The sequence below is a fragment of the Platalea leucorodia genome (assembly GCF_965183815.1).
Source record: "Platalea leucorodia genome assembly, chromosome: 4".
NCBI lineage: Eukaryota > Metazoa > Chordata > Aves > Pelecaniformes > Threskiornithidae > Platalea > Platalea leucorodia.
The window spans coordinates 100,000,964-100,016,757 of NC_138826.1; the positions used below are offsets into that span (position 1 = coordinate 100,000,964).

At 39.4% G+C, this 15,794-nt stretch overlaps 1 protein-coding gene across 1 annotated transcript in view; it reads left to right on the forward strand.

Annotated features, from left to right (window-relative positions):
- The window catches only part of MET (MET proto-oncogene, receptor tyrosine kinase), a gene marked incomplete at its 3' end in the record, with an annotated part of 89,886 nt that overhangs the window by 27,386 nt on the left and 46,706 nt on the right, over nucleotides 1-15,794 (forward strand). Inside the window, exon 3 of the mRNA XM_082308805.1 lies at nucleotides 8,463-8,654. Coding sequence (XP_082164931.1) covers nucleotides 8,463-8,654 — 192 coding nt within the window. The remainder of the gene's footprint in view (nucleotides 1-8,462; nucleotides 8,655-15,794) is intronic.

Below are 15,794 nucleotides of genomic sequence, written 5' to 3' on the forward strand. Positions count from 1 at the left end.
TCATCATCTCGATGAAAGCTGGATTTCTCTGTGAAAAAGTGGTATCCGTTAAACTACCATTTTCTGCAAATGGCACTGCTTTATCAGCCAGAGTTACTAATAATGTTCCATTTCCAGACTTTTTAATCAAATTCTTCCACTGAAGGCAGGGTTCCCTATGGGTTATTAGTGTGGAAGAGTGACTGCTGCTTTTCTCTGGAATTGCACACAAATAATTTCAGGCAGAAAGTAAATATTTTTTTTCTTAACATGGATATCTAGATTCTCTGGTCATGTGTTTTTTATGTCTCGGAGTTTCAGAAGGCCCTTAAATAACACTAGAGACTAGAACTGGATGCAGAATAATTTTCTTATCCTTTGTAACTTTGCAAATTTGAAAACCTTTACAGTCCCACAAGAAGAGATGTCTAAAATGTAGACTAGCCAGTATGCAGCATTAAGGACACTCACTAGAGATGCGTAATATTCAGAACTAAGCCTCTTCTCCTGGGTTCAGACCAAATTCTAAGGCTCCTTTGCCCCAGATTAAGTTCCTGTCTAGTCTGCTGATGGCTCTTCTGCAATGGGACTGTGTCAGCCCCTCCTGAAAAAGCTGCTTGGATTTCTTTATAAACAATTCCATGTTCCAGAGAAAGAGAAGCTGATTCTGCAGTGCACTGCATGCAGATCTAAGTCCTGGATTCATCCCACCTGGCTTTGGTAGGTAGTTGAGACATTAAGTAAGCAATGAATTTTCCTCAGGTTCTGCTGCCAAACGATGGAGAGACACATAAATCCTGACAAAGCAGACATCTGCCTTTCAGCTCACTCAGCACCAACCTTACCTCAGCAGTTTTCTCTACTTACTCTACTTGATCTGACTCAGGACCACATACTGCCGTCATTATTGCTCACTAAAGCAACAGTAGGTAATTATTATCCAGGAGAGTGTTGCGTTACTCGAACTTTCTAGGTGGCATGTGGGTTTCTGATCTCAGACAGCTTTTGCATCAGAGTGGAATTACTCCTTGTTTCCAAACATACAAGTAAAACCAGAGTCAAATCCCACAGTAAATAAAAAAAAAAGATACTGCTAAGGAAGAAGATCCATGGCATAAATGATTCAGAAAGCAAGTGTAGGTCACAAAGAAATATTATGTGCACTATCTATGGTGTGGGTGAAAACAATGAAATGTTAGAGGAGGAATGATCTTGGGGGAAAGGATAATGAGAACTTCATTTTCTTAAGGCAGATGTTACCCTGCTTTTATATACAGCCTGTGGAAATGAGGGCAAATTGCATGATTTTCTCCTACTTTCTGGACTCCTTTCTATCCCACACATCTCTTGCACCACTGTTTTGGCTAGACATGCAGTTGTTGTGCAATATTATCTTGGAATAAGAGTCTCCACACTCAGCATTATCTTAGGATAACTGGTCTACTTGGAATTCACAGCTTTTCTTTTTCATCACAGCTTCCATGTAAATAAGGACTTCTATGAAAAATGCACCTGATGTACGCTACAAATGTACAGCAAAACTGCTTTTATCAACACAGCATCTCCAATGCTTTATTTTATTTCTTCAAAAGATGTAATTAGTCAACACCTCTCCATGATAATCTGTATACTGAGTTAAATGTTAAATTAATATAAGGGAAATCAGCAAAATACAAAGATTACTTAGGTCCATTTTATCTGCTGAATCAATAGGATTTACTTAGTGCTAATGCACTAACCAGATTATGAGAACTAATGGAGCATTGTTCAATGACAAAAGCAAATAACTCTTTGAATGATCTTGACAATAGAACATGTAGTCATCTTAATTTGTATTAGCTAATTACATTTAACATGGATGTCTTTTTACCTATTACCTTAAGTGGAGCACCAGTACGGCAGCTTCCTTCCCCGCTCTCATTTTAGCAGTGAAGTAGACCGAAGCAACAAGTATTAAGAGCTAGTGGGATGGTACTATGTAAAATTTTACATCAGTGGAGTTCTTTAAAAAATTCCTTGTTCTCTAGGGGTCATAAAAATTTGTGTAATCTTTCCATTGACTTCACTGAGTTCTAGATCAAGTCCTTGAAGTTGAAAGTGTAGCTTAAAGGTAGTTAATCCGTCAGGAATTCCATCTAAATTATTCCTTATTTTGCAACAAGTAGTATTTTGAAGGGTTTGTTTCCTGTGTAGCTCCGACCATCTCCAGGCAGTGGCAACACGTAGTAGTGGCGGCTGTGTAGTTAGGATTGCTTGATTGTTTCCATCTTAAAGGACTGTTTCCAGTTGCTTGCTTTTTCAGGTCTCCTACTTCAGAGTTGAGATTTGAAAAGTTTATTCTCAGAAAGGGAACATACTTTTCCTGTATTCTATAAAAAAAATCTTTAAATTGCTTTCAAGTACATGAGGAGTTTGGGGAAGAGGAGGAAGGAAGAAGAGGGAAACAATTCCTTGTTTAAAACAAAAAGAGGAAAAAACTCTTTTACCTTTTAGAGTAAAGCTTCAGTGCCTCAGCAGAAGTTCTTAGAAACAGGAGAACGCAGTCCCCTGCCCCAGGCGTGTTCAGTTCTCCATGAAGGCTGGACTGAGTTCACAGCACCTATACCCTCAAGGAGTCTTTCACTGGTCAAGAAGAAACCAGAATCATGGTGGATCTGCTTCTATGGCAGTTGCTTAGCACATAAATTTGTGTCCGCTGGCAAAATTCAGCTGTTCCATTTATTATTTTTTTCCCTTCCTTAGGATTACAAGAAGTGCTCAGTGCACAGTGTCTGGTGCTACTGTGCAGAAATCTGTTTTACAAAGCACATAGCATTTTGAATACTGCATTTTCACATACTTTTCTCCTGTGATGTGACTTCTGAGTGATTTCTGTTCCACTTCTTCCCAAGAACATGGAGTTCTTGGGAAGAACGAGTTAGTTGTTTGACAAAACAGGGCTTGAAGAAGAAAGAGAAATTCAGCATACCTAGTAGCTATCGTGGCCACATTAACATGGAAATTAGCTGTCTTTCTGTGCTGTGAGAGCAGCAGGTGGAGTGCACACTGCGTACCCCCAGCAGACTGCTCTCGCCTAGCTTCCGTGTAGTCTCTATGGCAAATAATAGCTGATTCTTTTCCTTTTTTCTTTTTCCTGAGCACTTACTGACCCTATCGGTACGAATCTGTGCAATAGTTCAATACAAAAGACTCAATCTCTTCATTGATAATATTTGATAAAGGAAGTGAAATGGGACAATATGAATGTAATGCAATCTTGGTGCCAATAAGGAACATGGTGCATTTGGCCTGCTATTGAACAGTACCTATGAGTAGTACTGATGTGTGGCCGTCCCTGTGTAGTTTCCCACAATTGCTTCTCTTGGAAATGCAGCAACAAGTTTTGGGAACTCACACTGCAGTTATGCTGACCCAGCGGGTGAGGAGTCTCACTTTGGACTTGCAGTTGATCGTGTTGGCAAAAGCCAACATGCTACATCCAAAGAATTTCTGTTTCTCATGTTCCTCAGTTCTGGCTGGCTTCTCTTCTGCTGTTGTACAGTGCTGGAGTTTGTTCACAAGAAATTCTTTTCTGGTCAGTTACTTCCAAAAAATAAATGTGTCCATATTTTTTCCATGTATCATCCTTGAATGTGCTCATAACCGTGAAGAATTCAGACACCCTGTGACAGTTATGTATAGTGAGAACAATAAATATGACTATGACTTTTTAGAATAGCTAGTAGTAAAATTTTGTCCATTTCACAAACTTTCTGTCTTGCAAATTGCAGAGGAAAAAATATTCCTTTGTGATAGCATAGTAGAAAGCTATTTATATATTTCTCCTCTTCTCCGTTACACTTTATTGACGCTGACCAGCTATGGCATGGAACCACGTGGGAGAGGAGAAAGGAGATAGTCCCTTTGCCAAGGGAACTGACAGAAGAAGGCATGAAGTGAACAGAGTCTGTAAATGTGCCAGAAGGCAGAAAGTTTGTCCTGGTTATTTCTCTTGCCTCCTCATTTTGTCAAAGAGCTATAAGTACATGGATCTTAGTAGTCATCTCTAACTGAGTCCAGAATTAAAAAGACTGGTATGTGACAGCTGGGAAGATTTATGAGGTTTATGAAATGTAAGGAGTAATTCCTTTCAAGATAACAATGATAGACAGGCCAAATTTATAATGTCCTTCACTTTTATTTACATGGACTGGGAAACAGACAATACAGGTTCTAACTCCAGCCCTCTAACAGACCTCCCAACATGGTGCTGATCAAGTCACTCATCCTCTTCAGGCAGCACCCTGGCTTCGCTGAGTTACTGGGGCCAGAATTTCACTTCTTGTATTTCACATGGAGAGAAGCAGTGATCAAATGCACTTGTCACCTGAAAAGAAATACTGCAAACTACCCGGAAAATTCAAATGTAGTACAGAACAGCAAAACAGCGTTGGCTAAAAATACACGAGAAAATTTAGAGAGGAAAATCTGGTCAGGTTCTTCTGTGTTCCTCACAGTTACTCTTCCTGTTCAGAGTCTGCTGTTCACGTAAATTGTTCATCATTATGTGCTTGATTCCAGTAGGACACACTCCTGAAAATGCAGTTTTATTACTCATCTTAATTCACTCACCTCCACAACAGAAGAGATAAGCAACTCATACACCGTCTGTGATTTTAATTGGCATGGGAATCAATTTGTTATGTAGAATCATCTATTCATTCACTCTGCAGCAGTTTCTTTGGAAAAGGATTTTTGCCATTTCCAGATATCAGGATACAGCTCATTTAGCAGTAGCTCATTTCCTCCTGCTCCATGTTGTGCCACAGAAATGCTCAAAGGAGAAATGTTGTTGGCATTTGTGGGTGCCCACTTCTCTTGAGGAAGACTCCCAGGATCCATAGCAGAAAACAAAAGTTCATACTTAGGAATTTGATTCCTGATAGTCAACAAGTTAAAAGTCATATAAACAAACCAGCAGGAAATAAGACTCATGCTTACTCCTACTTTCACTTGAGTTCGCCTTCATAACTGTAGTATTTTACAATTGACACTAGGAAATTTTACCTAGTTAGTTTCAGACCATTTCTCCAATTTGTCAAATTAAATTTTAGTTTTAATGATTTCCTCCAAATCGCTCACAAGACAGTATTAGATGTTCTGCAGTGATTAAGTCATTAATTTCTAGTTTATTCAAGACATTAAATGTAATATCAAGACATTACACATAATATCATTTTCTAATTGAGCACTGCACTTAACTAAGAAGAACAGGTTTTGGTCAGCTCTAGAAGGATGAGCCTAGAGGAGTGTTTCTCCAAACTGCAGCTGCTGCAAATAGTAGAAAAGCTCCCAAATAGTCTTCGGTTAAAATTTTGATTTTTTCTTTTTTCCTGAGTCTAGCTATTCAGACTAGAGACTAGACTATATGATTGGTTCTGACACTGACCTAACTGAGTATTTTTTTGAGATTTTAATTAGTGGCTTTAAAATTTCCTCCTTGCTTTGCACTTTTGACTTCAAATGTGCAGCTCTGTCCAAAATATTATTTTTATGCTCACTGAATGTGATATATAAATCATCAGTTAACTGCCAAACAGCGACAGCTCCTGATAGCCCAGCTCAGTGATGTCTAGAGACTTTTTTGACGCGTTCATCTTCTGTGGACCAAATCCAGGGTAAATTCTGAAACACTACAACTTCCCTTATGAACAAACAAGATAGCGTTGGTTATCTCCTACCCTTCTGGACACGGCCGAAAGGCAGGGCTTGCCCACACCTCATTGCATTCCAGTGCACACCTACACCAGCTTCACAAAGCCCTTGCTATGAATCACACCCGCAGTTGGCACCTCTCATCCTACAAGAGAAGCAATATAGCCCAACCCAAGCACTTACCCGCTCTCTAATCGTCCATTTCAATAGTTGTGTGATTTGTCACTGGAACTTGGCATAATATGCAGAGTGCATCATCTGACATCAGTTATTTTTCCACATTGACAGCCAAATGGATACTTACGTGTATGCTGAGAAGGAGGGAGGGAGGGAGAGACTCAGGCTTCAAAGAGTTAATTTAAAGCAGCTTCTTTGCTGAAGTTTTCTGTGTTATCAATCTTCCTTTAGTTTTCTAAGTAGCCTTTTAATCTCTGCATTTCTACTCAAAGATCAAAGCCTTCCTATTTCTTAAACAGCTAACCTTACATTATGGTTAATCCATGAAGCGCCAGGTTTTGAGAGCGCCATATGTGGAACGGTCTGCAGGTTCTTGGGCAGATACCCAAAATTACGACATCTCTGAGGAAGGCTGAGCTGACTTTGTGGCTGAACTGACTTCGGGGAAGCTAGGAAAGGTGCTGGGACAAGCGGGAAAATCTAGCCACTTGTTAGAAAGAGCTTGAACAGGGTTTCATGAGGTGTGTCAGGATGTTCAAATTGTGTTAAGATGACTACATAGGAGGAAGTACCTTCTTAAGGTTAGCATAGAAACGTCTCTCCCCAAAGTCGTTTGCTCATGGCAAAAAAGGAGTTACAGCAAAGAGCAGAGATCCCAAGTTGGGGGAGGGTAAACTCAGAAATCTGCCTTATTTCAAAAAGCATGAAAACTGTACATCTTTCTGCACTTGAACTATTCATACTCATTGTATGAGTAATCTTTGCACAGATGTTTCAGAAATACTTTTAGACTGGATAGGATATGAATGCAAAAGAATAAAGCTTTTAGCTTGTTTGGTGGCCAAAGTAAAGAAAAGCTAAATTTGTCCCTTGTTGATCAGTCAAAAATATTTAAAGTGTATTCAATGAATGTTCAGTGTGCCTAGTGCAAAGTATTAGTTCAGTTCCTGCTGAGCAAAACACACCATACTTTAACAGTTAATACCAAAACTAACCACTTTAGCATGTGGATAACCAAACGGTTAAGTCACTGCTCTATCAGATCTAATCTGGAAGCCTTCTTTCTGTATCATTAGGCAGTGCACAGAGATTTCAGTTGCTCTGGTTTGGTCTTAATGCAGGTTTTTACCTAGATGATACAGTAAATTGACAGTGCACCGGAGAAAAGCTGGCACCCCAGCTGACTGCAGCTCCTAGAGATTATAGAAAACTTCACCCACCAGTGCTGTTGCTGTGCACAGTTCAGAAACGTTACAATTCAACAGCAAAGGACTGAGCTATTAGGTTGAACATTTTGTTAATAGCATTTTCAATGCCTTGTTTTTTCTCCAGAATTCACCAGAGTTAAGCCAGCAAGAAATTCTTGTTCATTGCTTGCTTTCTCATAGTACTTTGATTATAGGTAGTAGAAGGAAAATAGTATGAATCAAGAGTGTAAGAAAATAAAATTTTACTCCTACTTGTTCTTTAAGGTATGATCCAGATCTATTGAATTTAGTGGAAAGACTAGTGGAAAGATGTAGTTGTAACAACAACAAATCAATAAAAAAATTAGGAAAAAGGAAGCTCTCTATTGATTTCAACAGAGGAACCACCATAAGATCCTTTATAATCTCTCTACATGTTTATTCATAAAGTATGTCACAGTGGGAACATGCTAGATGACTTCCAAATTTAAACTGGTTAGAGATCCTTTAGGGGGTTCCTAGTTATTATCTGTACGATCTCACCAAAACAGATGATGTAGTATCAATAGTAATGGAATTATCAGTTAATAGATTACTATTGAATTGTCAGGACAGTAGGTTATATTCTTCTCTGGAGATAACTTAAAGTGTATTGTTCAAGAATTTTTCCAATGAAAATTAAAAACATGTAATCTCTATTCCCAAACTGAAAGAGAAAATCTGCAAATGCAGCAACTATTATAGTACACTCAAGACATATAGAGATTGGACAAAATAGTGCATGATCCATAGAAGATCAATACAATAGCCTAAGTAATTATAAAAAGCTGGCTTCCCCATGGTTTCATTTAGATATACAATCAGAAACATATTTTTCCTGGCTTATCTCCCTTTTCTCTTTCTCCATCTTTTTATCCCCTTTTCTCTCTTATCACTGGAAAAAGTGTTGAAAAGAGAATAGAAAGAGGAGAATACTGAAAATTGTTATTTTAATGCAAAAAAAAGGTTAAAAAAATTGCAATGTTTTAAGACAATCATTTTCTAGGAATCACTGTTTTAGAAGCAGGTGTGTCGCTTGCCAGGCTCTGCAGTCAAGGAATTCTGAGACCCTTGGAGAAGCAGCATTACGGAAGTCACTAAGAGAAAGGATACCTTGATATATGTGCTTATACACGTATCATCTGGTTAAATAAAGACCCTATGTCTTATTCCCAACCGACAGGATAAAAAAAGTTAAAAGATCATTCCCATAACATTAAGAAGTCGTTGCCTTCCTCATGGAACATCATAACTGATGAAGCAATTAAGTTTGAAACATTTTAAAATACTTTTGGTCAAATGCATTTGTGCTAAATGACTTCACTCTGACAAAGATCTATTCCTACTCGTAAAGACAGTATTCATCTGTACTTCATTTTCTAACAGGCTTTTTCAAGAAATGCTTCATACTGCAGAGCACAAGATGATGAATATCGCTTAGAAGTTACGACTCCTTTGCAGAGGGTTGACTTGTTCATGGGCCAATTCAACAGTGTCCTGTTAACTTCAATATCTGTCTTCACCAAAGGGAACCTCACCGTTGCTAATCTGGGAACTTCAGAGGGCCGCTTCATGCAGGTAAATATTACTTCGACACCTTCACAATAAAAAAACCTACTGGAGTTTAGCAGGATGGTGAAAAGTGAGGAACAGTATTATCCCAGTTTAACAGAGCATTAGAAAATTGAAATTGCTCAGTAAAATAGAGCCTCTGGAATATAAACAAAGTGCCTAACAGAGCATTCAGCAGTGTAAGTGTTTACATGGGCTTTGTGGTTTGGAGAAATGGTTTTGGAGCAGATTCCACCATGATCTCCACTTAGTCCTGCTGGTTCAGTTCACAGAGCAGTTTTGGTCCATACAAACCAGATTTCTTTCAAAGGAAACTAAACTGAAAGCTCTGTCTTGGATACATTTCAAATATGCTTCAACCCCAGCTGGGGCAGAAAGGTCCAAAACACTGATTGACGCTTCAAACAGCTTCAGATATACGCTTCCTATGGTCATTTGGTCTAGAGGATCAGATTAAACCTAGTTCAATGTAAAATGCTGAGACAGTTTATAGTGTAAAAGCAGGAGCCTTGGCACTAGTTGTTTCTATATACTGATGCACTCCTCTGGCACCAAATTACTTGCTAGTGTACCCATAGCCTATGACTCACAGCTCTAGAATTGAGATTAGCTCCTCCTCCACCTACTTTCAAGTCTCTCTCAGTGCCTCTTAGATTTTTGGGCTCTTGCTCACTCTCTTCTCACTCTGTTCTTTTGGACAGCAATTCTTCCTGTCGTAAAGCAGGTTTTCCATAATAAGTGGTCAGTCACCCTCCTGAGAAGTCTGTCTCCCATTACAGTACATGACTTCTTTGTAGGTGACTAATGAAATAAATCTAACCCATAGGGCTAACAATCTTTTAAAAACTTGGCAGTCAAAATTAAACATCAGAAGACAAAATACTTTGAAAGCACCAAGGGCTTCCTCTATTCACCCATGGTATTTCAAGAACTGTCATCCTGCAATGACCACCTTGGAGAGTTTGGCTTCTCCAGCTGCCACAGGGTCCAGCCTGGATGTGCATCTCAGCCTGGATCCCTCTTGTACCCAAGGACCTGTGTCCTTTTACTCTGCCAGTGTTATTTGTCTTCTAGTGGGCTTCCTGAAGTATTGGCAGTCTTTGGCCCTTCTTGCTCTGTAGGCTGCAGAAAGTCATCAAAGTTGTTCCCCATCCATCATTAACTGAAACCTGAAGAGATTTGCCATCATGAGTTGCTGTGCCCTTCCAGCTTTACCATTTCCCAAAACCTTCCATTAGAAAACACTTGGGCACTTGCACCTTTTCAGAACAATCTTTGTGTGGTGTAAGTCATCAGATAAGATTAACTAACAAGCCTTCCCTTTCTTCTCTATAGTAAGTATATATAGTAAGTAGGGTTACATGTTGTCCCCAGTATTTGTTAGCCCACTACTGGCACCCTTTTTGGACAAAGGGAACCCTTCACCTCCACTTCTGTCTTCTGCACAGACTGGACACAGAACCTGCCCCACATAATGCGAAATCCGTAATGCTTCTACAGGGAGGGAGGTCAAAGTGATTTACCACAAAGGACAGATGAAAAACTGGAGAAAGTTATGTTTCTCTTTCCCCCTAAAAGATAAGAATTTAAAAAAATGTTCAATGACAAACCTGCCAGTTTTACCTGAACTTCCCACGATGACCTTGGTAACTTTAAGCTGCAGTTTGTCTTCAGTGCAGGAAAGGCAAATGCTAAGAGTGACGCATTGAGCACAGGAGCAACCTACGCTCTGTTCTTAAATGTAGATACTGGTTCACACAGCGAACATGAGCAATTTGTTTAACCTTTCTGAAGCCATTTCCTTATCTACAAAATACAGTTAATAACAACTACTGTCTTTACTCGCTGCATTTCTTCTGGGCTGTCACAAAGCTTTTAGGGAGCCTTGGTGGAAAGCACAAGGCAGCATTATTTTTATTTGTAACATTCTTTAAATTATTCATTCAAGTCCTGCACCACACACTTCATTCAGACGTTTGCCCAGCTCAAGGAACAATTAAAATATTTCCAGAATACATTTCCCATTCCAGGTTCAGTTATGGATCAAAAGAAAGGCTATTGTGTAAACTGCACATTGCCATTAGCAGAAATATTCTCATCATTGAATTAGATTGGCTTGAGCTACAGGGGGAAGTCAGAATTGGGCTCATATTGTAATAAGCAGGAGGTTTTTCTTTGAGGGTTTGGTGCAACCAGCAGGAGAATAAGCATACTGACTACCTTTGATGATGCTACCTCCAAATAAAAAGGTTAGTATTTGTTTTGCCTTTAAATGTTCTTGAAAGGGATACTAGGTCTGTAGGATACAGAAGACACAGCTTTTTTTCAGAATTTAATGTTCACTTATATTAAATCTTTTTTTTTTTCACTAATAGTTATCTAGGAAGTGCTTTCAAACCTGTTCATTAGCAAATGCCCAACTAAAGCAGATTTGCAGTGTTTCTATGGAAATATAGCTATTAACTGCAATGAGATGGAGATCATTAAAAATTGAGCTATTAAACGACCATTACTGAAGTAAAATGGGTTAAAAAAAAATCAGGATAATCTAACAATGACTTAATTTATCAAAAAGATATCTCCAAACACTTCCCCCCATTTTTTAGCAAAGAAATGTGATGATGTTCTTTTTCGTTTCATTCACAAATCTGCTGGAACATATTGCAAAGAATCCTCTGTTTTTCACTTATTATGCACCTCACTTTTGCACAGTCATTTGCACTCGTATTTTTAGCTCTTTGTCCATGCAAATATTGAATTTTCCTGTGCAATCCTCTTGTAACTTGTAGGTATTCAGAGTTGACTATATCCCTTCAGAGGCAGGTATGCTTTCAGAGAAAATTAGTTGCAAAAATTCTACCTATCAGGGAACCTGTTTTAGAACTGGTTATATTGTATTAATATCTTGCGAACATATTTTCATGCCAACTATTTAAAAGCAAAAAAAAAAAAAATTCATATATAGGTTTCTAAAATTAGAAAATCAGCTCAGCCCTTCCAGTGAATCCAGTTCATCTTGTATCCTCTTTGAAATACCAAACCTTACCATATTTAGACAATTTAGTTTGTGACATAAATTTCAGCACTAGCAGTCATCCATGAGATTAAAAGAAATAGTAGTACAGTACCTCTGTCTCTGACGGCTGCACCCTGAAGTGCCCAAATATGAAACAGCTTGGTAAAGTAATGAACATTTAATTCACATTTTTACTGTATTAATTTAGGGTTTCCTTTAATTGTTATGAAACATTTTGTGGGGAAAAAAAATGTTTAAAACATAGTGATCATGCCACCTAAATTGAATTGAAGCTCCAAGGCTGCTCTGTGGAAGCCAGTAGGTGCAGCAGCAAGCTACTGATAGTCAACTTGAAAGAAATCTGTTTGAAAACGTTTCTCATATTCTCCCATTATACTTGCTTATACTTGATCAGCAGCCAGCCACTTGTTTCTCCTTCTTTTCTCTCTTTCCTTTTTCTTGCTGTCTTTCATCTCCTTTTGCACTTTCTTCTGCTCATCACTTTCTGCCTTCCTACTGACACCTCATCTCTGACTTTGTTTCCATCTCCATCCATTTTTCTCTCTTTAACACACAACTACAGCACAGCATTGCTGCAAAAGTCAACAGAAGGTTTAACATGTAGTTTCTGAGAACAAAGTTTTTCCTTCTGTAGATGATGGCTACCTGATTCTGGAGTTTTGATGTATTTGGAGATGTATCACATTGAATAGTTCCTATCTTTACAAGTGGTTCCATTGAAACTTACGGCGTTACCCATCAAAACTGTGCTAATGATGCAACTCAGAATTTAGCCTGTATTTTGCTTTAAAAAAAAGTCATCTGAGGAGCCAGTAATATCCAGAATGCAAAAGCAGGTATGTTTTATCCAACCAAGGAATAGTCACCTGTTGTTTTCTACTTGTGCTTTTAGTTCAGTTAAATAGAATGATTCATTTAAACAGCTCTGGAAAGTACTAATACTGAAAAGGAAATACAGCCTTCTTCACTAAATGTTTATTGTTTTCAGCCAAAATCTAAAACTAAAATCAAATCAATCTGGATGGTCCAAATACAGAAGATTCATGAGTTCTTTTAAGGAGGATAATTGGGGCCAGGAGGTGAATTCCAAAGCTCTCCTGGAGAGTAATTGCAGCCCATTGACATACTGAGCATGTTTTGGCTGCATCAGAAATGTTAAATCTGTATTTGGCCATGAATAGGTTGGAGTTTGTAGTTTACCAAATATTGTGGAGTTTCTGTTACAAAACAGAGCAGTAATAATTTTTCTAAGACAGCTGACATGCATGAGACGGAAAAGAAAAATGGTTTTACTTCCTTCCTAAGCTGGAGCCTGACAACAAGCTTTTTTTCCCCCCTTCTTTTTTTTCTGTTGAGAAGTTGCAGCTGTTTCGGCCTTTCTTATTGTGCTTGTTTTCAGAGTGTGACTGGGAACACAGGCTGAAAGTACAGCTGTTGGGTGCAAAGTGAATCAGGTATTTCACAGTGGTTATTTGATTAGAAAACAGCACCCAGTCACACTGCTGTAGTTGGGGAATCAGATTTTCAGCTGGTATAAAGCAGCCTTACTCTGCTCAAGCCAAAGGAGCTATGCTGAGAATACGACTCACAACTGGAAAAGACACGTTCATTACCAGCCAGTATTTTGGGAAATTATAGTTTGTCAAAAAAAAAAACCAAACACAATATATTGAGATAAAGTATCTTCTAGTTTTGCTCAGTTCCAAGGTGATTTTTTTTTTTTTTTTTTTTTTTTTTTTGCCTGGAGCCTGGTATTATTTCAGAGAGTGGCTTTTGAGTGATGAAGAAAAGAGCAAAGTTCTTCAGGAAGGGGAAATCTTTCTGATAGCTCTGGGGAGAGTGGGATATGGGAAAGTTTTACAAGATTTATTCTGAAAAGCTCACATTTGGTCTGGCCGTAACAATGAACAAGAGACCAATGCCTTTGACGTATGCAGAGGCTGGTTTTCAGCATAACGCTATGTTTGGAAGCAGGATACTGCTGTGCTCCCTACGCTTGAAGCTGGCCTCGCCGAGGTAAAGCCCAAGCAAATGCACTGCTTATTGGTGAGCTTCTTGAGGAAGAGAGGGATAGAGAAGTTCTCACTGTATGTTTTACAGCTACTAGGGGCAACCACTCTCTTTAGATGCAATTTTGGCAGCAGGGCCATCTCATCCTTCCGACTATAACAGTGAAACTCAGTGCACAGTGGGGCAGCACTGGGCTGCATGCGGACTGAGGAGCTCCCCTATGTGCCCTCTCTTCTTCACAGGGCAGTAGGACATCCATCCTGTTGCTCCTGGAGGTAAGGAAAGGGTCTTCCCATGGGTATACATACACCCTGAGATGCAGTCAGCCACATGCTGGCTGCAGTCCTGTCCAAGCTAGCTGGACATGAGCCAGCTCTAGCTGAGAAGCCAAGCATTCGCAAAACATGGTCATGCACTGTCGTGTCTGAACAGATTCTGGACTGAAAATGGCTTAGGGCACGAGAACCAAAGCATGATGGCACAGATGATAGGCCTCGTCAGGGTAGAGCACATCACACAACAGGCTATTCACCCTCCTTGGGGCCTCTCTGCACTTGTTAGACACAAAACAATGCAGAATAATAATAAGCCTTATTCTGGGGACCCATTATATCCCAGTATTTTTAACCATTTTTTTTAGCTCAGAAAGGATGTATGGGGTCAGAATAAAGGTTGAAGGAGCACAGTCTCCTATCTGTGGCAGGGGCTAAGATGGATAAGGGAGAGGTATTAGGCAAGTAAAAGCACACAGGGATACTTCTCCCAGTACCCTCCTGCTTCTGGCACTCAGTGGCCCACAGATTCCCTAGAAATTGCACCCATATCTGGTGTTTAATAGTCCTTGATGAACTTATTTTCCATCAATTTTTCTAATTGTTTTTTGAAATTATTTGTTGCTTTGTCCTCTACAGTACACTGTGACAATGACTTCCATAATTTCATCCTGCTTTGAATGATGAAGAGCTTCCTTTGGGGTTTCCTTAACCTGCTGCCTTATCGTTTCATTTGGTGCCCCTGATTCTGTCTGATGAGGAACAGGGACTGGGCTCGCACAAATCAATGGTTTGGGAAATTTTCACACACTGAGCACAAACCTGTTGTCTTTCGTGCCCAAGCAGACAGAACACTCGGTAGTCACACTCATTTCCCAGGAATACTTATGATTAAAAACAAACACCACCACCACCAAACTTTAACACACACATCTCATTTCCCTGAAAAGAGAGAAATTAGCATGTGCCATAGCTGCTTTCATAGATTACATGCCAGGGAACATAATGCATGCTACAGAAATTAGTATAGACAAAAATAATCACATCTGCTTTTTATTTGTAACTGCAGTCAAGGCTTGGAAAAATTTGTCCCAGAATTCAGCAAGAAGAGAGCCAAGTCTTCAGCATTGCTCTCCTCTTGCAAACAGCAAAGTGGCAAGGCCTCACCTCTCCAGGAATCGAGGCTCAAAGCCATGGTGCCTGTCAGCAAAACGAGTTGACGCAGAGCGAGGAAGTACAGAGCTTTGCATCTTTCAGTATGGTCATTTGAATCCATTTTATACCACAGCATACTGGAAGCCATTTCCACCTTTGAACTGATCAAACATCTTTTGATCTAGTTCCTGTCCCACTAGACAAATATAGTCATCACAAATCCCAGCAGTGCCAGTGTCAAGCCATGTTGGAAGCAAGCGCAAGGAGGTCAAGAAATGCACGAGCGCGGACCTTAAACCTTACAGAGCCAGAAGGAGGAAAGAGTGATGGGATGCCCATGGAGTCATTGCAAAGGCTGTCCTCAGTGCCCACTGCTGTCCTGCCTCGGTGGTCCAGCAATTCTCCTGGATTTTCAATACTGGCAGTCTGACCTATTTAAACCTAAATGCAAACTATGCACACCTGCGTTTGTAGGAATGCAAATGGTTGCTGTCTTTCCCACTTCATCATTTTCAAACCAACAGAAAACTGTGGCAAACTCTAGATAAGTAACATTTTCACATCTATAGCTCAACTCTTAATAGTTTTATAATAGCAGTTCTTTCTGTGGTAAAGAATGTATCTTGATGCTCCCAGAAAAAATATCAAATATTGCATAGTGCAAAATCCATA